At 40.9% G+C, this 21,877-nt stretch overlaps 1 protein-coding gene across 2 annotated transcripts in view; it reads left to right on the forward strand.

The window, feature by feature from the left end:
* Positions 1-21,877, forward strand: part of LOC137660266 (NCK-interacting protein with SH3 domain) — a 67,395-nt gene that overhangs the window by 42,486 nt on the left and 3,032 nt on the right. For both annotated transcript variants that reach the window (XM_068395028.1, XM_068395029.1), the window contains exons 10-13: positions 6,649-6,728; positions 7,532-7,635; positions 18,887-19,252; positions 19,378-19,550. In XM_068395028.1, the coding sequence (XP_068251129.1) occupies positions 6,649-6,728; positions 7,532-7,635; positions 18,887-19,252; positions 19,378-19,550 (723 nt within the window). The remainder of the gene's footprint in view (positions 1-6,648; positions 6,729-7,531; positions 7,636-18,886; positions 19,253-19,377; positions 19,551-21,877) is intronic.

Below are 21,877 nucleotides of genomic sequence, written 5' to 3' on the forward strand. Positions count from 1 at the left end.
TCTGACGTTTCGTTCATTCTTTCTTAGCTTAAATGGTTTAAATTCTAAATTAAAGGAACTTTTTATTTGGAAAACCTTTTTAGTTTTTTTCCTTTAGCCAAATAACATGTTTTGACGATATATAATTGGGCTCTTCTCTCAGGTGCGAAATCAAGAGAGAAAGAGAGAGAGAGATAGAGACGGAGGGAGAGAGAGGAGAAAAAACGTTCCGTTCAAGCGGGTAACGTTGTTCTCGCGTTACTCTCCTCCCTAGTCGCTGTACGGGGAAGAAGGTAAAACGTTTCTAGGGTTTTATTCTTGTCCCCAGGCTATGTGCGGTGAGAGATTGTAAACGTAGTTTATTTGAACTAGTGTTTAGTCTCTTTCCCAGCCACTGAATTCTTTATCTTTATATATGTTTTCTGTTTTTGCTAGTATTAATGAGCTGCATTATACGACTGTTTTCGCAATTACTACCTTTTAATGAAGGGTAGAATTGCGTGTTTCAGGTAGAAATCAGTAAAAGTTTCGATTTCAGTGAAATAAGTGCAAAACAGAAAATCTAAGTGATAAAGTGATATGCGCAAAGTGTTACAGTGTTGCGTCCGAGGGTTCGTCTGTTCGTGCCTGTCGTTCACCTAGTCCGGGACCTCTTGCAAGCTCCCAAGCCCAGGGGAGAAGTAATGTCGAATGACTTATGGGTTCGTCAGGCCTTGATCAACGAACAGACGTTTCCCTCCTTGGTTTCGGGCGTATCTACCCAAGATCGCCCCACCCACACAAAGACGAGAGAGCCCATTTACTTCTCGTCTGCGGAAGAGGTTTCTCGTAAGAAACCATGGACCAAGGTCTCGCAGCTTATTAAGCGCAAGTCGGTCCCTTCCGCGCAAGTCCAACGGCCCAGTTGTAGCCACTGGGTCAGTTCGGATTCGCTGCAGTCTTCCGACGACTGTTCACCTCCTAAGAGAGGCAAAGCGGTACCGCAACAGGCATTAACACCGTCTGTTGCCGCACCTGCTGCTGTAGACCCTAAGTGGTCTTTGCTACAGTCTATGCAGACACAGTTAGCATCTTTTATGCAGGAGTATCGTGCGGAGAAGGTTGACGCTGCACCCGTTAGCCTACAACCAACCACGGTTGTGCGTACAGTAGACGCTGACGCTACCTGCTCCCGCACTCCGGCTGTGAGAGTTCCACCTCCCATGCGCAGTGTACCCTGCCAGCCGCACGTTGACGTTCACAGACGCACGGAACCCTCCGTTGACGTTCGCGAGTTACAACAACAACCTAAGTTGTTTTGTTTTGACGCGGTGCGTCAACCTCCGCATTCTAGAGTTGTTTTGACTGCTCAGTATAGACAGTCAAAGCAGTCTCGAGTGAACACTGTATGTCCTCACGCACCTGTTGTGGTTGACAGTTCAGTTGTTGACAGTTCACAGACTGTCAAGCAGTTACATCACGTTGCCTTCTGGTCTGCTACTAATGCACCAGTGCTGTATGTCCTCACGCACCTGTTGTGGTTGACAGTTCAGTTTTTGACAGTTCACAGACTGTCAAGCAGTTACATAACGTTGCCTTCTGGTCTGCTGCTAATGCACCAGTGAGACCCTCACTGAGATAACCTAGCTTTTCTCGGACAAGGTTCCTGTAGATGAGAAAGTGCTGTTCTCCCTCCTACTGATATTCCTTTGAGGACTCTGTCATTTGGAGAGGAGCCTTAAGCTGCTTAGCCTCCAATGGACTTTAATTAAATCATGATGATTTTTTAAGGATCTTCGTCCGGATCTTGTAACGGCTGCTCCTCGTTCGCCTAATGTCAGAACTTACACTAGGCCTAGCTACTTCGAAGCCGTTGTTGTTAAGCTAGTGCTCTCTCGCTCTCCTAGAGAGCGTTACGTTGGCTAGGCAACTGGTTTTTGCACCAGGAGGAGTTTTAGGGATACAGCCTTTGATTTCCCTTCTTTTAAACTGGCTTATAGAGCGAGAGTCTGATAGGACACGAGAGAAGTTCTCGGCTTGGGAGTTCATGCCTCTGCCCAGATAGACTTCTCAATTCTGGTAGACTCGCCCTGGCGCCTAGCCAGGAGACGCTCCAAGTTGTTTACAGGTCAACTTCTCAACTTTTGTCGAGCCTTTGAAGTTTTGCTGTACTATTATGTCAGACATAACAAGGCTTCCAGGGATGGTAAATGGTTCCGCCTCAGTCGCTAACCCCGTCTGTTGCCACACCTGCTCCCGTAGACCCTAAAAGGGCTTTGCTGCAAGACATGCAGTCCAAGCTTGTGTCCTTGATAGAGGACTTAAATACGGAGAAGAACCTTCTGGCCAACAACCTTCCAACCGGTTGGTTGTGCGCCCTGTTGACGCTGAGGTATCCTACTCGCGTCTGCCAGTTGAGGTGGTTCCTCCACCGATGCGACCCAGTGTGGGTTGCCAGTCGCACGTTGACGTTAAGCGACGCTCGGAGGTGGTTGTTGACGTTCAGTGTGTCACTAGGAAGACGTTCAACAACCAGCAGAGGTGACTTGTTGTGACGCAGTGCGTCAACCTCAGCAACCCGGTAGGGTGTTGACTGCACAACCCAGACAGTCTAGACAGTTTCGGGTTGACGCTGTGCTTCCTCGCGCACCCATGGTTGTTGACAGTTCACAGACTGTGCAGCAGTTCCATGATATTGCGTCCGGCTCCGTCACGCATCCACCAGTGCGACCGGATTCAGCGAGTCAGACGTTGCCCACTCCGTTGCCGTTTCCTCATCAGTTTCGGATGAGGAACCCTCTGATGAGGACGTTGCTGAACAAGACGATCAACCCCCAGCCCTGCTATCCATCCAGAAGATGCTGAAGAAGGAACGCTGCCCAGTCAGGCTGTGGATGAGTCTGGTAGGGACACTGTCATCCGTGGATCAATTTGTGTCACTAGGAAGACTACACCTCCGTCCTCTTCTATACCATCTAGCTTTTCACTGGAAAAAGGACAAGACGCTAGAAGCGGTCTCGATCCCGGTTTCCGGAAAGATAAAGTCTGGTCTGACTTGGTGAAAGGACTATATCAACCTTAGAGAGGGTCTTCCCCTGACTGTTCAGACTCCCAACCACGTTCTCTTCTCGGACGCATCGGACGTAGGCTGGGGTGCGACATTAGACGGTAGGGAATGCTCGGGATTATGGAACTCGAGTCAAAGGACAATGCATTTCAACTGCAAGAAGCTACTGGCAGTACGTCTGACCTGGAAAAGCTTCAGGTCTCTCCTTCAAGGCAAAGTGGTGGAGGTGAACTCGGACAACACCACGGCTTTGGCGTACATCTCCAAGCAAGGAGGGACCTACTCTCTGACATAGTACGAGATCGCAAGGGACCTCCTCACCTGGTCAAAAGGTCTAGACATTTCACTAGTAACGAGGTTCATCCAAGGCAACTTGAATGTCATGGCAGATTGTCTCAGTCGGAAGGGACAAATAATTCCAACAGAATGGACCCTCCACAAGGATGTATGCAAGAGACTTTGGGCCACCTGGGGCCAGCCAACCATAGATCTCTTCGCAACCTCGATGACCAAGAGGCTCCCAATATTTTGCTCACCAATCCCGGACCCAGCAGCAGTTCATATAGATGCCTTTCTACTAGATTGGTCACATCTAGATCTATATGCATTCCCTCCGTTCAAGATTGTCAACAAGGTACTGCAGAAGTTCGCCTCTCACGAAGGGACAAGGTTGACGCTAGTTGCTTCCCTCTGGCACGCGAGAGAATGGCTCACCGAGGTACTTCGATGGCTAGTAGACGTTCCCAGAACACTTCCCCTAAGGGTGGACCTTCTACGTCAGCCACGCGTAAAGAAGGTACACCAAGGCCTCCACGCTCTTCGTCTGACTGCCTTCAGACTATCGAAAGACTCGAGAGCTAGAGGCTTTTCGAAGGAGGCAACCAGAGCGATTGCTAGAGCAAGGAGAACATCCACCCTTAGACTCTACCAATCGAAGTGGGAAATCTTCCGAAACTGGTGCAAGTCAGTATCCGTATCCTCGACCAGTACCTCTGTAACTCAAATAGCTGACTTTCTCTTATATCTGAGGAAAGAACGATCTCTTTGAGCTCCCACTATCAAGGGTTACAGAAGCATGTTGGCATCAGTCTTCCGTCACAGAGGCTTAGATCTTTCCAACAATAAAGATCTACAGGACCTCCTTAAGTCTTTTGAGACCACGAAGGAGCGTCGTTTGGTTACACCTGGTTGGAATTTAGACGTGGTACTAAGATTCCTTATGTCAGACAGGTTCGAACCGCTACAATCAGCCTCCCTGAAAGATCTCACCTTTAAGACTCTTTTCCTGATATGCTTAGCCACAGCTAAAAGAGTCAGTGAGATTCATACCTTTAGCAAGAACATTGGATTCTCTTCCGAAACGGCTACATGTTCTACAACTTGGTTTTCTAGCCAAACACGAGCTGCCTTCTCGGCCTTGACCAATATCGTTCGATATTCCAAACTTATCGTATGGTTGGAAATGAACTAGAAAGAGTCTTATGTCCTGTAAGAGCTCTTAAGTTCTATTTAAAAACCTTTACGAGGCCCGTCTGAAGCTTTATGGTGTTCAGTTAAGAATCCATCTTTGCCTATGTCAAAGAATGCTTTATCCTATTTTATCAGACTGTTAATACGAGAAGCTCATTCCCATCTGAATGAGGAAGACCAAGCTTTGCTGAAGGTAAGGACACACGAAGTTAGAGCTGTCGCAACTTCTGTGGCCTTTAAACAAATTAGATCTCTGCAAAGTATATTCGACGCAACCTATTGGAAAAGCAAATCAGTGTTCGCGTCTTTTTATCTTAAGAATGTCCAGTCTCTTTACGAGAACTGCTACACTCTGGGACCATTCGTAGCAACGAGTGCAGTAGTGGGTGAGGGCTCAACCACTACAATTCCCTAATTCCATAACCTTTTTTAATCTTTCTCTTGAAATGTTTTATTATTGTTTTTGGGTTGTCCGGAAGGCTAAGAAGCCTTTTGCATCCTACTTGATTTGGCGGGTGGTCAAAGTCATTTCTTGAGAAGCGCCTAGATTAGAGGTTTTGATGAGGTCCTTTAGTATGGGTTGCAACCCTTGATACTTCAGCTCCTAGGAGTCGCTCAGCATCCTATGAGGATCGCGAGGCTCAGTAAGGAAGACGTACCTAAAAAGGCAGAGTAATTGTTCAAGTCGACTTCCTTACCAGGTACTTATTTATTTTATGTTTGTTATTTTGAATAACTGCTAAAATGAAATACAAAATACTTAGCTCATAATAATGTCAACATATATGCTGGTCTCTACCCACCCCCCTGGGTGTGAATCAGCTATATGATCACCGGCTAAGTTTAATATTGAAAAATGTTATTTTCATTAGTAAAATAAATTTTTGAATATACTTACCCGGTGATCATAAATTAAAGGACCCACCCTTCCTCCCCATTAGAGACCCAGTGGGCCGAGGAGAAAATTGGTTCTGTGTTGACATGGAGTACTTGAGTACCTGCTCGACAGATGGCGCAGTTGATGTACACCCCCACCTGTATAGCGATCGCTGGCGTATTTTGTCCTTAGGATTTTCTGTCGGGCAGCAGAGCTGACAGCTATATGATCACCGGGTAAGTATATTCAAAAATTTATTTTACTAATGAAAATAACATGTTTATGCTAAGGTGCAATTTATTTATAATAAATATTTCATAAAACACTTTTTTGATGACGTTAGGGACATCCATCAGTTTTCTGTGGTGTCGCGACTAATGACGTCGGGATGTTCATCAGTTGCCAAAGAGTTAAGAAAAACGTTATCAGATTATTATAATGTAATGTAAAGTTTGATTTGATTATTTGATAACCTGAAGTAAAAGAAAATATTTTATGCATACTTTATAAATAAAATAACTGAAGTGCAAATTATAATATTTTTTATCATGCATTTTATATTATAAAATATCATGTGAGCATACAGCACTGTATGTATGAGCCTCTTTTGATTTATTACAACAGCAGTGTATAACATACAAGAGGTAAAAAGGAAAGAGGATAGATGAGGGAACAAGAACTCTGCAGTGTCCACTGATCTCACAGAGAGGACACTGCGAGTCCTTAAAAGCCAAATATTATTCATTCATATATTTTAAGGATCTCAATATATAAATAACCAAAACTGCAAATCTATTATCTGCAAAAATTGATGGTTGATTGTAATTATATTTTTATATCATTTTGTAGATTTGAAGCATATTACAAGGACCTTGTACCATTTTCATTTCATTTATGTAGAGCAATAATTTGAGAGGAATAGATATTTACATTATATTGTAAGTATTGCAGTCGGGGTTCAGTATACAATGCTGAAATTGCCATTCAATTCATGTATAGGACTTCTTTTATTTGTAATTATAAGCATCGTAAATTAGTTTTATACTGCCTATAAGTTTTTTTTAATCTGCCCAACTCCTAAACTCTTCTCTTAAAACTCATTCATATAGTATTTTACTATTCATACTTTAAACCATCTTATTTAACATCAAATCAGATAGCCATTACTCCTTTCCTTAATGAATCTCTAATAATAAGAATTTGTGAAATACATAGATTATTTCCAATTCATCACATTTGTTTTTAAAAGAATAATGATAAATATATCGCCTTCCAGGTTTTTGGTGCTGTATGTCAGATGTCGGCAGCTAACATATCATATCTCTCGGCTTCCGTATTTCCTGTTGAGCTTACGAGGTAAAAAACTGCTTTATTTGTATTCCATAGTAATACTGTTTACTAATTAGGTTTAGTTTATCCCATTCCTTATGATCATGTGAAAGTATTTTGTGAATTCATTGTTATTTCCTAAGGAGCTATAAATTCTTTGAAACAGTTAGTTTATTTAGTAAAGTAAATACCTTTATGCAGGTTTGTAGAATAATGAAATATGAATATTTTTATTCTCTGTTCATAATCTAGCCATCTACATCTCTTAGCTTTGCTTCCTGACTATCCTATTTGCATTCTATTTCAAATCATATTGTAGAACTGTTTGCCCTGATAATGAAAGCGTAGCATGACAGCTCACAATTTTGTAAATCTCTAGACAGGGAAACAAAAATGCCTTTTAGACTGGGAGAATTATGGTTCTAGCTTTCATCTCCCCTCTAACTCTTTAATTTTTTGCTTGATTGTAATAAGTCTTTTCTATTGTCTGTTACCAGAATCCAAGCTTGTATGGGAAAAATAGTTGAATGCATTCTTAGAATGGCTGAAAATTAGAAATTTCATTATTACTTCCAAATGACTAAAGTAAAATACTGAGAATGAAAAGAGCAAAGGTTATGTAAATCTATAATAAAGTTATAAAATAATGCAAAAATATGATGGATAGAAAATTATGATAGGGATTTTTGAGGTATTTTGTTGAAAGTTAGTATAAAAACTTTTTGACATATTGACATTTGAAGTATATTTTGTAAGCAATTTTTTTATTTTACATATACACAATAGAGTACTTTTGACTATTAAGTAATTGATGATAATTTTTCCAACAGGGAGATGCTAGATGGAAACTGCAGCCTAGAAGTCTTAAGATATACGTCTCTGGTCTTAGGAATGGTGCTGTGCATGGGTGACACTCTTCCCTATCCACACTTCTGTAAGAAATGTCTAAAATTTGTCATAAAGTGATAAGTGTCTTGTAATCCTCAATGTTAATAAGACAAGTACACTATCTTTTATGTGTGTAATGTAGACAGGCCTATTTGTCGTTCAAGCTTTTTTATATTATCTGAATGGGGGTTACACAGAATTGTAGTACAGTACTCTATAATTTGGCACTTTTCTTTCTTTTCTTTGAATCGTCATTTCTATTGGTAGCACTCTGTGAGGTGACCTTTTTCTTTCTTGACTCTGAGGGCATTTCAAACTTCAAACTTGGATATCTTTTCTCTTGATACACCCTAGTTCTTATTTTGTATTTTTCAATATTTAACTTAGCCGGTGATTATATAAGCTGCAACTCTGTTGCTCGACAGAAAACTCTACGTTAAAAATCCGCCAGCGATCGCTATGCAGGTAGGGGGTGTACTTCAACAGCGCCATCTGTCGTGCAGGTACTCAGTACTCAATGTAAACAAAGAACTCAATTTTCTCTTTGTCGGGCTACCGGCAAGACCTACTAATTCGCTGTTGCTAACTGGATTTGTTTTCACAACTATTGGTGAAGTACACTATTCTAGTTTTGAGCTTTCGCTATGCAGGTGTTTTATCTTCATCTCAAAACTTGAACTCGTTTTGGATAGATTTAATTATGGTGACAAAGAGAGTATGGACTTTCTTTCACTTTTAAATGGCCGACCCTTCCCTTAGACGGAAGTGTGTTTAGGCTTTTAGTAATTATCTTATCACGTTATAGATTTTCCTCTATATATATCTCTCCGCCTTTATTAGGCCTCTTCGATTAACTTTCCATTTATTATAAACATATAAAAATAAATTTTAATGTTTTGTTTATATGCGACCTTTCCTGATAGTAGGCGGTCCTAACTTGGAACCGAAGTTAATCAACGTTGAGCCCTTTATATCGTAATTAACTTTTAAAGAATTTAAAACTTTTTAAATGTAATATTTTATGAAAGAATTTCTTTGATAGTCTTCGTACTGTTTTCAAAGATGAACTAACGTTTAGTTTTTTAGACTACGCAGTTGTTGACGTTCAGGACGTTCAACATGCGCTCTATCGTTACGATAGAGAGAGAGTGTATCACGGTTTCACTTTGCAGTAAGAGTAAATCGATTCTGACGTTTTGTTCATTCTTTCTTAGCTTTAATGTTTTAAATTCTAATTTAAAGGAACTTTTTATTTGAAAAACCTTTCAGTTTTTTCCTTTAGTCAAATAACATGTTTTTTTGACGACATATAATTGGGCTCTTCTCTTAGGTGCGAAATCAAGAGAGAAAGAGATAGAGACGGAGGGAGAGAGAGGAGAGAAAACGTTCCGTTCAAGCGGGTAACGTTGTTCTCGTGTTACTCTCGTCCCTAGTCTCTGTACGGGGAGGAAGGATAAAACGTTTTTAGGTTTTTATTCTCGTCCCCAGGCTATGTGCGGTGAGAGATTGAAAACGTAGTTATATGAACTAGTGTTTAGTCTCTTTCCCAGCCACTGATTTTTCTTTTTATCTTAAAATATGTTTTCTGTTTTTTGCTGGTATTATGAGCTTGCATTATACGACTAATTTTGCAATTACTACCTTTTAATGAAGGGTAGAATTGCGTGTTTCAGGTAGAAATAAGTGCAAAACAGAAAATCGAAGTGATAAAGTGATATGCGCAAAGTGTTACAGTGTTGCGTCCGAGGCGCAAAGTGTTACAGTGTTGCGTCCGAGGGTTCGTCTGTTCGTGCCTGTCGTTCACCTAGTCCGGGACCTCTTGCAAGCTCCCAAGCCCAGGGGAGAAGTAATGTCAAAAGACTTATGGGTTCGAGAGGCCTTGACCAACGAACAGACGTTTTCCCTCTATGGTATCGGGTGTTTCTTACCAAGATCTCCCCTACCATAAGACGAGAGAGACGTTGTTTCTCCTCGCCATCCGTAGGCTTTTCGCATAAGAAACCTGTCACAAGGTTTCGAAGCCCTTAAGCGAAAGTCAGTCCTTTCAGGACAGGTCCAGCGTCCTGGTTACAGCCATTAGGACAGCTCTGACCCTATGCAGTCATCGGATAACTGCTCGCCGCCTAACAAAAGCGTAACACAGACTCCGAAAGTCTTTTTTTGTAGGCAAAGTGTTGCGGTCACAGACGTTACCCTCGTCTATTACCACAACCATTTCCGTTGATCCTTAAGGGGTTGTATGGCAAAACATGCAGTATATGCTTGCCTCCCTTATGGAAGACTATTCTTCCGATTAGTCCGTTGAGTCTAGCCGTTTATCTCATCGATATCCTGGCTTTCAGCCAACCTAACGTTCCTTTGTGCTTACTGTTGACGTTGGCGTAGCTTAGTCACGTCAGTCAGGTTGTTTAGAACCACACTCGATGCGGTCTCGTGTGGTTTTTCAGCCGCATTTGGACGTTAGGCCACTGGCTGATGCTCCTGTTGACGTTCTAGACGTTCACTAACAATCGGAGTTGACTTGTTTTGACGCTGTGCGTCAACCTCCGCATTCTAGAGTTGTTTTGACTGCTCAGTCTAGGCAGTCAAAGCAGTCTCGAGTGGACGCTGTACGTCCTCACGCACCTGTTGTGGTTGACAGTTCAGTTGTTGACAGTTCACAGACTGTCAAGCAGTTACATGACGTTGCGTTCTGGTCCGCTACTAATGCACCAGTGAGAGACTCAGCTTTTATCGGACAAGGTTCCTGTAGATGAGGAAGTTGCTGTTCTCCCTCCTACTGATATTCCCTTGAGGACTCTGTCAGATGGAGAGGAGCCTTAAGCTGCTTAGCCTCCTATGGACTTTAATTAAATCATGATGATTTTTTTAAGGATCTTCGTCCGGATCTTGTAACTGCTGCTCCTCGTTCGCCTAAACGTCAGAACTTACACTAGGCCTAGCTACTTCGAAGCCGTTGTTTTTAAGCTAGTGCTCTCTCGCTCTCCTAGAGAGCGTTACGTTGGCTAGGCGACTGGTTTTTCACCAGGAGGAGTTTGGGGGATACAGCCTTTGCTTTCCCTTCTTTTAAACTGGTTTATAGAGCGAGAGTCTGATATGACACGAGAGAAGTTCTCGGCTTGGGATAGACTTCTCAATTCTGGTAGACTCTCCCTGGCGCCTAGCCAGGAGAGGCTCCAAGTTGTTTACAGGTCAACTTCTCAGCTGTTGTCGAGCCTTTGAAGTTTTGCTGTACTATTATGTCACGCATAACAAGGCTTTCAGGGATGGTAAACGGTTCCGCCTCAGTCGCTAACCCCGTCTGTTGCCACACCTGCTCCCGTAGACCCTAAATGGGCTTTGCTGCAAGACATGCAGTCCAAGCTTGCGTCCTTGATAGAGGACTTAAATGCGGAGAAGAACCTTCTGGCCAACAACCTTCCAACCGGTCGGTTGTGCGCCCTGTTGACGCTGAGGTAACCTACTCGCGTCTGCCAGTTGAGGTGGTTCCTCCACCGATGCGACCCAGTGTGGGTTGCCAGCCGCACGTTGACGTTAAGCGACGCTCGGAGGTGGTTGTTGACGTTCAGGACGTTCAACAACCAGCAGAGGTGACTTGTTGTGACGCAGTGCGTCAACCTCAGCAACCCGGTAGGGTGTTGACTGCACAACCCAGACGGTCTAGACAGTTTCGGGTTGACGCTGTGCTTCCTCGCGCACCCATGGTTGTTGACAGTTCACAGACTGTGCAGCAGTTCCATGATATTGCGTCCGGCTCCGTCACGCATCCACCAGTGCGACCGGATTCAGCGAGTCAGACGTTGCCCACTCCGTTGCCGTTTCCTCATCAGTTTCGGATGAGGAACCCTCTGATGAGGACGTTGCTGAACAAGACGATCAGCCCCCAGCCCTGCTATCCATCCAGAAGATGCTGAAGAAGGAACGCTGCTCAGTCAGGCTGTGGATGAGTCTGGTAGGGACGCTGTCATCCGTGGATCAATTTGTGTCACTAGGAAGACTACACCTCCGTCCTCTTCTATACCATCTAGCTTTTCACTGGAAAAAGGACAAGACGCTAGAAGCGGTCTCGATCCCGGTTTCCGAAAAGATAAAGTCTTGTCTGACTTGGTGAAAGGACTATATCAACCTAAGAGAGGGTCTTCCCCTGACTGTTCAGACTCCCAACCACGTTCTCTTCTCGGACGCATCGGACGTAGGCTGGGGTGCGACATTAGACGGTCGGGAATGCTCGGGATTATGGAACTCGAGTCAAAGGACAATGCATTTCAACTGCAAGGAGCTACTGGCAGTACGTCTGGCCTGGAAAAGCTTCAGGTCTCTCCTTCAAGGCAAAGTGGTGGAGGTGAACTCGGACAACACCACGGCTTTGGCGTACATCTCCAAGCAAGGAGGGACCTACTCTCTGACGTTGTACGAGATCGCAAGGGACCTCCTCACCTGGTCAAAAGGTCTAGACATATCACTAGTAACGAGGTTCATCCAAGGCAACTTGAATGTCATGGCAGATTGTCTCAGTCGGAAGGGACAAATAATTCCAACAGAATGGACCCTCCACAAGGATGTATGCAAGAGACTTTGGGCCACCTGGGGCCAGCCAACCATAGATCTCTTCGCAACCTCGATGACCAAGAGGCTCCCAATATTTTGCTCACCAATCCCGGACCCAGCAGCAGTTCATATAGATGCCTTTCTCCTAGATTGGTCACATCTAGATCTATATGCATTCCCTCCATTCAAGATTGTCAACAAGGTACTGCAGAAGTTCGCCTCTCACGAAGGGACAAGGTTGACGCTAGTTGCTTCCCTCTGGCCCGCGAGAGAATGGTTCACCGAGGTACTTCGATGGCTAGTAGACGTTCCCAGAACACTTCCCCTAAGGGTGGACCTTCTACGTCAGCCACACGTAAAGAAGGTACACCAAGGCCTCCACGCTCTTCGTCTGACTGCCTTCAGACTATCGAAAGACTCTCGAGAGCTAGAGGCTTTTCGAAGGAGGCAGCCAGAGCGATTGCTAGAGCAAGGAGAACATCCACCCTTAGAGTCTACCAATCGAAGTGGGAAATCTTCCGAAACTGGTGCAAGTCAGTATCCGTATCCTCGACCAGTACCTCTGTAACTCAAATAGCTGACTTCCTCTTATATCTGAGGAAAGAACGATCTCTTTCAGCTCCCACTATCAAGGGTTACAGAAGCATGTTGGCATCAGTCTTCCGTCACAGAGGCTTAGATCTTTCCAACAATAAAGATCTACAGGACCTCCTTAAGTCTTTTGAGACCACGAAGGAGCGTCGTTTGGTTACACCTGGTTGGAATTTAGACGTGGTACTAAGATTCCTTATGTCAGACAGGTTCGAACCGCTACAGTCAGCCTCCCTGAAAGATCTCACCTTAAAGACTCTTTTCCTGGTATGCTTAGCCACAGCTAAAAGAGTCAGTGAGATTCATGCCTTCAGCAAGAACATCGGATTCTCATCCGAAACGGCTACATGTTCTACAACTTGGTTTTCTAGCCAAACACGAGCTGCCTTCTCAGCCTTGGCTAATATCGTTCGATATTCCAAACTTATCGTATGGTTGGAAATGAACTAGAAAGAGTCTTATGCCCTGTAAGAGCTCTTAAGTTCTATTTAAAACGAACTAAACCTTTACGAGGCCCGTCTGAAGCTTTATGGTGTTCAGTTAAGAAACCATCTTTGCCTATGTCAAAGAATGCTTTATCCTATTTTATCAGACTGTTAATACGAGAAGCTCATTCCCATCTGAATGAGGAAGACCAAGCTTTGCTGAAGGTAAGGACACACGAAGTTAGAGCTGTCGCAACTTCCGTGGCCTTTAAACAAAATAGATCTCTGCAAAGTATAATCGACGCAACCTATTGGAAAAGCAAGTCAGTGTTCGCGTCTTTTTATCTTAAGAATGTCCAGTCTCTTTACGAGAACTGCTACACTCTGGGACCATTCGTAGCAACGAGTGCAGTAGTGGGTGAGGGCTCAACCACTACAATTCCCTAATTCCATAACCTTTTTAATCTTTCTCTTGAAATGTTTTATTATTGTTTTTGGGTTGTCCGGAAGGCTAAGAAGCCTTTCGCATCCTACTTGATTTGGCGGGTGGTCAAAGTCATTTCTTGAGAAGCGCCTAGATTAGAGGTTTTGATGAGGTCCTGTTGTATGGGTTGCAACCCTTGATACTTCAGCTCCTAGGAGTCGCTCAGCATCCTAAGAGGATCGCGAGGCTCCGTAAGGAAGACGTACTTAAAAAGGCAGAGTAATTGTTCAAGTCGACTTCCTTACCAGGTACTTATTTATTTTAAGTTTGTTATTTTGATAACTGCTAAAATGAAATAAAAAATTCTTAGCTCATAATAATGTAAACATTTATTGCTGGTCTCTACCCACCCCCCTGGGTGTGAATCAGCTTATATAATCACCGGCTAAGTTAAATATTGAAAAATGTTATTTTTATAATAAAATAAATTTTTGAATATACTTACCCGGTGATTATATATTAAAGGACCCTCCCTTCCTCCCCAATAGAGACGCAGTGGACCGAGGAGAAAATTGAGTTCTTTGTTTACATTGAGTACTGAGTACCTGCACGACAGATGGCGCTGTTGAAGTACACCCCCTACCTGCATAGCGATCGCTGGCGGATTTTTAACGTAGAGTTTTCTGTCGAGCAACAGAGTTGCAGCTTATATAATCACCGGGTAAGTATATTCAAAAATTTATTTTATTACAAAAATAAAATTTTTCACAAAAGTTAATATTTTTCAGCCTAGCATATAATCTGGATTTCATATTGACATTTATACCAAATATTCTTAGTTCCTGATGGAAAATTAGCTATAGAATTTCATTTTTATATCTATGGAATTTAGATATACATTTTAGAGTGCTTAAAAGTTCAGCTCTTAAATGGAATTTACAGCATAAAGTTATATCTTATTTTTAAATTACTTTACTTTGATATTGCTTTTTTCAAGCATCGTGTGAAACCTCAAGATAACTCATTCCACTTTAGAGGATTAAATAAAATAAGCAGTTCTGGCAGGTCGATGAATGCATACAATGTCCCTCATATTTGCGGTAGTTAGCTGAATGTTTTGTGTGTATGTGTGTGTGTGTGTGTGTATGTGTGGGGCAAATGGTCAACAGCTGCAAGATTCCCAGATTTTATGAATCTTTCAGGACACTCTTGTAATTTTGATATTCCATTATTTTTATTCCATTAATTTTAATTTTTTTTTTCTCTCTCTCTCTCTCTCTCTCTCTCTCTCCTCTCTCTCTCTCTCTCTCTCTCTCTCTCTCTCTCTCTCTCTCTCTCTCTCTCTCTCTCTCTCATATATATAAGAATACAACGAAATAGAGAACATAGATACACAATGGGATTCCTTTCTAGAAATATATAAAGAAAAAAAGGCGCCAAATGTATATTGCATAGAAAAAGTTTCCAAATGGAACTCAACAACCTAAGTGGTTCAGCAGAGAAATAGCCAATGCAATAAGAAGTAGAGACAGCTAACATAAATCAAAGGGTCCACAGCCTTCTATTCATGAAATTTCCGAGCACAAGAAATCGAACCGAAAAGTAGATAACTATACTCAATTTTTTTTTAATGAGGCGCATTTGCACTGACTCGCAGAAGTGCCCTTTCAGCTCGGAAAAAGTTTCCTGTTATCTGATTGGTTAGAATTATTTTGTCCAACCAATCAGCGTGCAGGAAACGTTTATGAGCTAAAAGGACACCCCTGCGAGTTGGTGCAAATCTGCCTCGCTAAAAAGAGCTGACTATAGTTAGAAAGGCCAAGATCAATGAAGAGAAAAGAGTGGCTTCAGCTAGTAAAGAAAACCCAAATTAATTTTTTCCATACGTGAACAGTAGAAAACCAATCAAAAGGAACATTAGCCCATCAAGGGGCTGGCTGATTAATGCCGATTTTTAATGACAGGACTTTGACATTCATACCACTTAATAAGGTGACTTAGGACATCTCTAAACTGCATAGGATTTTTGCCTCTGACCTTCATTTTTGCAACGCCAGGGTGATTTATCCTGAAAATTAGTATTTTTCAAATTGTATCTCATCCCTTGATAATTATTAAGATCTGGGATTACTACCCTGTATAGACCTGATATAGATCTCCAATAATATGAAGAATTTTTTCTAAAAGTAATTTTTTTGCCAGATATGAATTTTTTCATTATGGTATGAAAATAAACCCTAAAAATCAGGGGAAAAAATAAAGAAAAAAAAAAATTAAAAAAAAAATTGGAAAAAGGGCTTCATTTCATTGTTTTATAATGTATTTCTAAGTTATTTACCAAATTTCAATGCTATATCTTTAAAACTAAGGAGACTTGAATTTGAAGGTCAATAAGTATAGTTTTGAGATACGGGCATTCAAAGTTTTTCATTGTATTTTTACAAAGACACTATTAATGGATCTTGATTATTATGAATCTTATGTTCTTTTTTGGGTATTAATAAAGGGATTTTGACGAAGGAAAAATCTATTTCTGGGCGAGGAACCTGTGTCGCCCAGTGAAATGCTCCTTTAGCACCATTTCTAAGGCATAGTTATTGCTAAATATACCAGAGAAAAAAAGGATGCATGGAATGCCAGGAATAAACCTAGCTCGCTCACTCTATGAGTGTCGGTATAGTAAACTGGGGCTTGATAGAACCATGACCATAGGCCCCTCACCAGTTAGACCTCTCCCTCATCAACATCCCCCGGAACAATGAGGTGCCGTCCTACACCTGTCCGCTGCCTCCTACTACAAAAGAAATCAAATTTATTTATCATAATTTAATTATAAATGAAGATCCTATTGCTCAATATCTTGCTTCTTTTGGCTCCTGTGAGGCAAGGCGGCCGCTCTATCCGCAACACTCTCTCTCTCTCTGCACTATCGATATTACCCTCCTCTGAACTCTTAGCTGTATATTTGCTAAAATAACATCAGTGTCTCTTATATCTATTATTTGATGCATACAAATATATGAGGAATACTTACTTTGGTAAGTTGAAGAACTCTGGCATGTATACATACAATTGTCTGGCGAAGGTGGACGCACTACATTCTAATAGACATTTATTACTATTAAATGACTAAAGGATGTTCAGTAAAACGAATGTAGTATGACATTGGGATTATACCTGTAACAAGTACAGAGACTATTTGTATATTCAGTGTGTACTTATGTTTGGTCATACTATGTATGTTAACCTCAAGATCCCTTTTCTACTGTCTAGAATGACTCTTCCCTGTAGGAGGCAGGAAGCACTAACATTGGTTATGATTAGTGATGGTGACGAATAACGGTAACGTCCCTTGTCTCATGTGGTCCCCATGACCATAGAAAAGGTTGCTATAAGGTTAAGGCACTGATTAAAAATCCACAGATACACTAATGCTCTGCTATGCTTCCATCACGACGACATGGCTTGAGCCCAAAAAACGGATTTTGAGCGTAGCGAAAAATCTATTTTTGGGTGAGATGGCCATGTCATCCTGATGGACCCACCCATCTCTTCTAAAAGAAAAGATCTTCACAGTATCCCTCCCGTGGTACTGTATCTGTAACACATCTATTTTTGGGTGAGATGACCATGTCATCCTGATGGACCCACCCATCTCTTCTAAAAGAAAAGATCTTCACAGTATCCCTCCCGTGGTACTGTATCTGTAACACCACGCTCAATGCTGCAAGGAATGTCCGCCGTCGTGGGAATGGCGCTGTTGTATTCCCAATAGTATTACGAGAGCGGGAGAGCCTTTGGACGGCTCCCTTTTGCCACATCCTCCTCGAAGCCAAAACGCTGTTTGGGGTGCAGATTGCTATGGAGGCGTGTCAAGAATGCGTCTGCTGATATTATGCGATATCCTTTGGAGAAATTTTAAGGATATTCGCGCCAGGAGTTAGAATTCTGGATATCTAAAGGTAAAATTCTCTGGGAATATCACTGTAGTACATATATCCCTTAGGAAGCTACTTTAAGGAACTTCTTCTTCCTTATGTTAGCAAGGTGTTGAAATTGTCTTTTCTTTTTTGAAATGATAAAATTCTTGCCGAATACGAGAAAAACAAATGTAAAAATGAGTGAATGTCGTCCTTCAGCTTCGCAGAAAGTAATAACCCCTAATAAATACTTATGGTATGTATCATTAGGAAAAATACAAATTATCTACAAATTTATCATATTAAGCATCAATGCCACTCAATGGTACATTATAGATTACAGGATTAATGTGTGTGCTATTTGCTCTCTCTTCTTTCATAGTTTGTTACTCCAATATTCTAACAGGGTTTACAGTTCAATTCTTGACCTCTACTGTATTCAATTTGGAGCTTTCTGATTATCAGTCCACTCTCTCCTAGAGCTCTCCGTGTCCTTTTATTTTTTATTTTTTATTTTTGAAGGGCTAGTATCTCTGCACTTCTCACCAAAGTTGTTAATCCATTCATCCTAAAATCAATGGGTTTGGGATGAAACCAAGTACTGTATTTTTTGCACATGCAAAACCAGTACTTAAACCTGATCCTGTGTCTCTTTGCTATGACTACAGTACACAAAAGTGATTTAGTAAATTGCCAAGGACCCGATGGATTGTGCATATGCACCCACCTACAGGAGCCAGATAATTATCCTGTGTTCCTTCTACAATGTAAAGAGGTGTCTTGAGATTTTGAATGATGCATAAGACAGGCTGTTAAGAAACAGTGTTTGTACTTTAAAAAAAAAAAGAATAATGTATTCATTGAATATTTGTCAGTTCATATACAGGTAACTGAATATCAGAAAATGCATATATATAAAATTTGAAATACATATACATTATTATGCTAATGAAATTGTAAAAATAAACATTACCATAAATCTTACAGACAAGTTAGGGGGTGTACTCTTCAGTGGTATTTACTTGTATGTAGCAAGTGTTTTCAAAATGTTTTAATTAAAATATATTAAATGTTTGATGTAGATTTTGCAGTTAAAATATGAGTTTTTTAATTATGTCAGTTACATGTACAGTACTGGCTTCAGCTTATAATTTTTACAGTTTTAGGTTTTGATTAGCTATTTGATGCGCAATTTTCATTCCACTGGCTTGAATTGGATACCATGTTTAGAAATTACTGTTCTTATTATTAATGTAATTGATATACTGTATAATTACTTATTTGAAATTCTTGTCTACCTATATTTTTTTAAAACTTTATTGGTAATGCTGGTGATATATTTTTACGGAAAGTATTTTCAACACTTTGTAAACAATTTTTTTTTTTCAGGTGTAATGAATGAGAGATTTGTAAGGATACTCTTAGATGGCATTGAAACATACAATGAGGATCCAGATAATGAATCTCTAGCCGAATTATACTTAGCCCTTGTCTTAGCTTTCAATCTTCAGTATACAACTCAGCCGCCTTCATTGGATGCCGCCCAAGAGCCCCTGTCTCCACCTCCTGATTCTTTGGAGTACTTCGATGGAACAAATGAAATCAAACAAAATGATAACAATTCTCTTGAAGTGAATAATATTGATAAGAGGACCTCAATGGCCGATTCAGAAAATATAGTGTTAAAGATGCTTTGGCACAGAAAAGAGACAAAGTACTTCACTGAAAAGCTTTTGTTACTTTTTAATAGAGAAGGTTGGTTATGTGGCAACTTGGCAGTTATTGTATTATTGAAGTAATTTGTCTGTGATATGAAATTGCTTATGCCCTTGTTATATGAGGAATTGTTAATGACTGTCTGTTCATAATTTACCAAACAGAGGACCCCTTGGCAATGTTTGACCACGAGCCTCGCCCACCAAATTCAGTGTTGAAGATGATGCGAGATTTATATTCTACAAGAGCAACAGCATCAATATTTTATACTAATGATGAGAAGGTAGTTTGTGATATCATCATTCGGCAGCTTACAGATCTTCCTGCAGATGATAAGGTAAGTAGAATTTAACCGTTCTACCTGGTATTATTATTTGCCAACTTCCATGAAAGTTTTGAAATGTTATTAGTATTGTACAGTCAGCCCTCCTCCTTTGGGGTAGTTAGGTTACAAACACAGACACGAAAATAAATACTGCACTAGGGTGGGCTAACTCCTAACCTAAAAAGTCACTGCTCCTTGCCACGAGCGGGTGCCCAAGCTGATGATCAACACAGTAAATACTGCCTAATATTGTTTTAGTTTGGTTTCTACTACAGTTTGTAATTATATGTACAGTGTACAGTACATTTGCACACACTAGGTACTGGACACAGTAAGGTTATAGAACAGTATTGTGTTAAAGTAAAGTTTTACAGAGTTGTCGTCATACCCTTCTGTATAAGAAAAGTTGTTCCTATCTAGTAATACTGTACTGTTGTGTCTGGAGAACCTGTAAAATGTGCTGTAAGTAGGGGCAGGTGAGTCAGAAATGACTGGGAGGAGAAAATAAAAAGTAGTTATGGTAAAGGGTATAGAATCTGTTGCAGGACTCCACCATCTCTAAGTAGTTTTCCAGTATAGTTTAGAAATTTGCTCTCCTCTTCTCCAAGTTCTGCTTTAACATTCATGCATATCAATGACCCCTTGGTAAATCTTGTACCTTGCATTGTTTGGGTCCTCAGGTTCATACCTTGCCAATCATAGCTTTATCAGTCCAAGGCCTTCTGACATTTTTTTGGTTGTACATTTCTTCTTTGGTATGACTTCCTCCTCTTCAGTTATGTGCTTCTCAATTTGAATAAGGTCCTCATCAATTAACTCTTTTCCATGATATGCTTATAGCTCTGTGATATTATTAGCATCCACTTCCAAATCGAGCTACTTACTCAGTTGAACGACCTTCTTTGTGACAGAATCAACTATCTCCTCTCATTCACGAACATGGTGTGTTTTTTTTTTTTTTTTTTTTCCCCCAACACATTTTATCTGTCTGCCTCACTTCAGGTCAAGTATTAACAATGTTCTTCATAGCTAAAAGGATGTTTTAGGGCTTCCAAGTCCTTTAAAGCTGAGTCCGTGTTGTTCTTAGAAGCTTTAAAGGCCATAACAAATATTCTTTGATAATAGAAATCTTTGAAAGAGTACTGACACCTTGTTGAATAAGGTGCAAAAGGCCAGTGATGTTGGGTGGAAAGAAAACCACCTTGATATTTGCATTAAAAGTAATTCAAGGTTGCAGGGTTACCAGGTGCATTGCCCAGCACTAACAATTTAAAAGGGCAAACTCTTGAAAGCTTAGTACCACTCCACTGGGCACAAAAAAGTTGGTGAATTTCCAGATAACAGGCAGGTGACTCCTCCAAATGGCCTGAGTGGTCATTGATTCTCAGCCCGATATACCAGCAAGGGCTTCAGCTTGTGGTCACCAGCAGTATTTCATGCAAGAAGTAAAGTCTGTGTCTCCTTGCCAAATTTATGGCTTGGTGATGTTTTCTCCTTCATTATGTCAGCCAACACATTAGGATACCCACTTGATGCTTTCTCATCAGTAATAGCAGCTTCATCTTGAATTTTAATGTTATGATATTTTGCCATCTCAAACCCCATGAACTAACAACCCCTACGAGCCACAAACTTCACCCATACTCTTTCTTCCTCCTTTTGTTTTATCATTGTTAATCTTTTTACATTTGCATGAATTACCATAAGGCTCACTGGGATATGCTGTTGACTGTTTTTCCAACTAGAGAAATAATCTCCATATCATATAATGAAATCACAATGCTGATTCATAATTATTGTTGAATTTCATAGGAGCAGGTCTATTTACACGATTACGAATATAGTCTTTATCCTTGATGATCGTCTTGACTGTCGAATTGCTAAGTTTTAAGTACAAGGCCGATATTTGTCTCTATTTTTCCCTTTTCTTTCCATTTCACAATCTCTAACTTCATATCCATGGTAAAGGCTTTTCTTTGAGCACTGTTATCATTGCCTGCCATAGGTTATTGAGCCATGAAGAAGAGTGACCAGAAAATAAGAGGAAACTACAATCCTGAATGGCATATGCAAAAGCGTAGAGGATACCACAAACCAGAATGGTGCAACAACAGCAACTAAGGGATGCTCATATGCCTTTTTCATCAATCGGGTACTGTGTTACTTCGTTTTCTTCTCCACTAAGACTAGATATTGGTCTGCCACACTTACGTGAACTTATCCAAATGTTCATAAAAATGACGAAAGGTAAAGCGTCCAGAAGTTCATAGAAATGAAGAAAGGTAAATTGTTCAGATGTTCATAAAAATGATGAAAGTTAAAGCATCCAGATGTTCATA

The sequence above is a fragment of the Palaemon carinicauda genome, chromosome 20 (assembly GCF_036898095.1).
Source record: "Palaemon carinicauda isolate YSFRI2023 chromosome 20, ASM3689809v2, whole genome shotgun sequence".
NCBI lineage: Eukaryota > Metazoa > Arthropoda > Malacostraca > Decapoda > Palaemonidae > Palaemon > Palaemon carinicauda.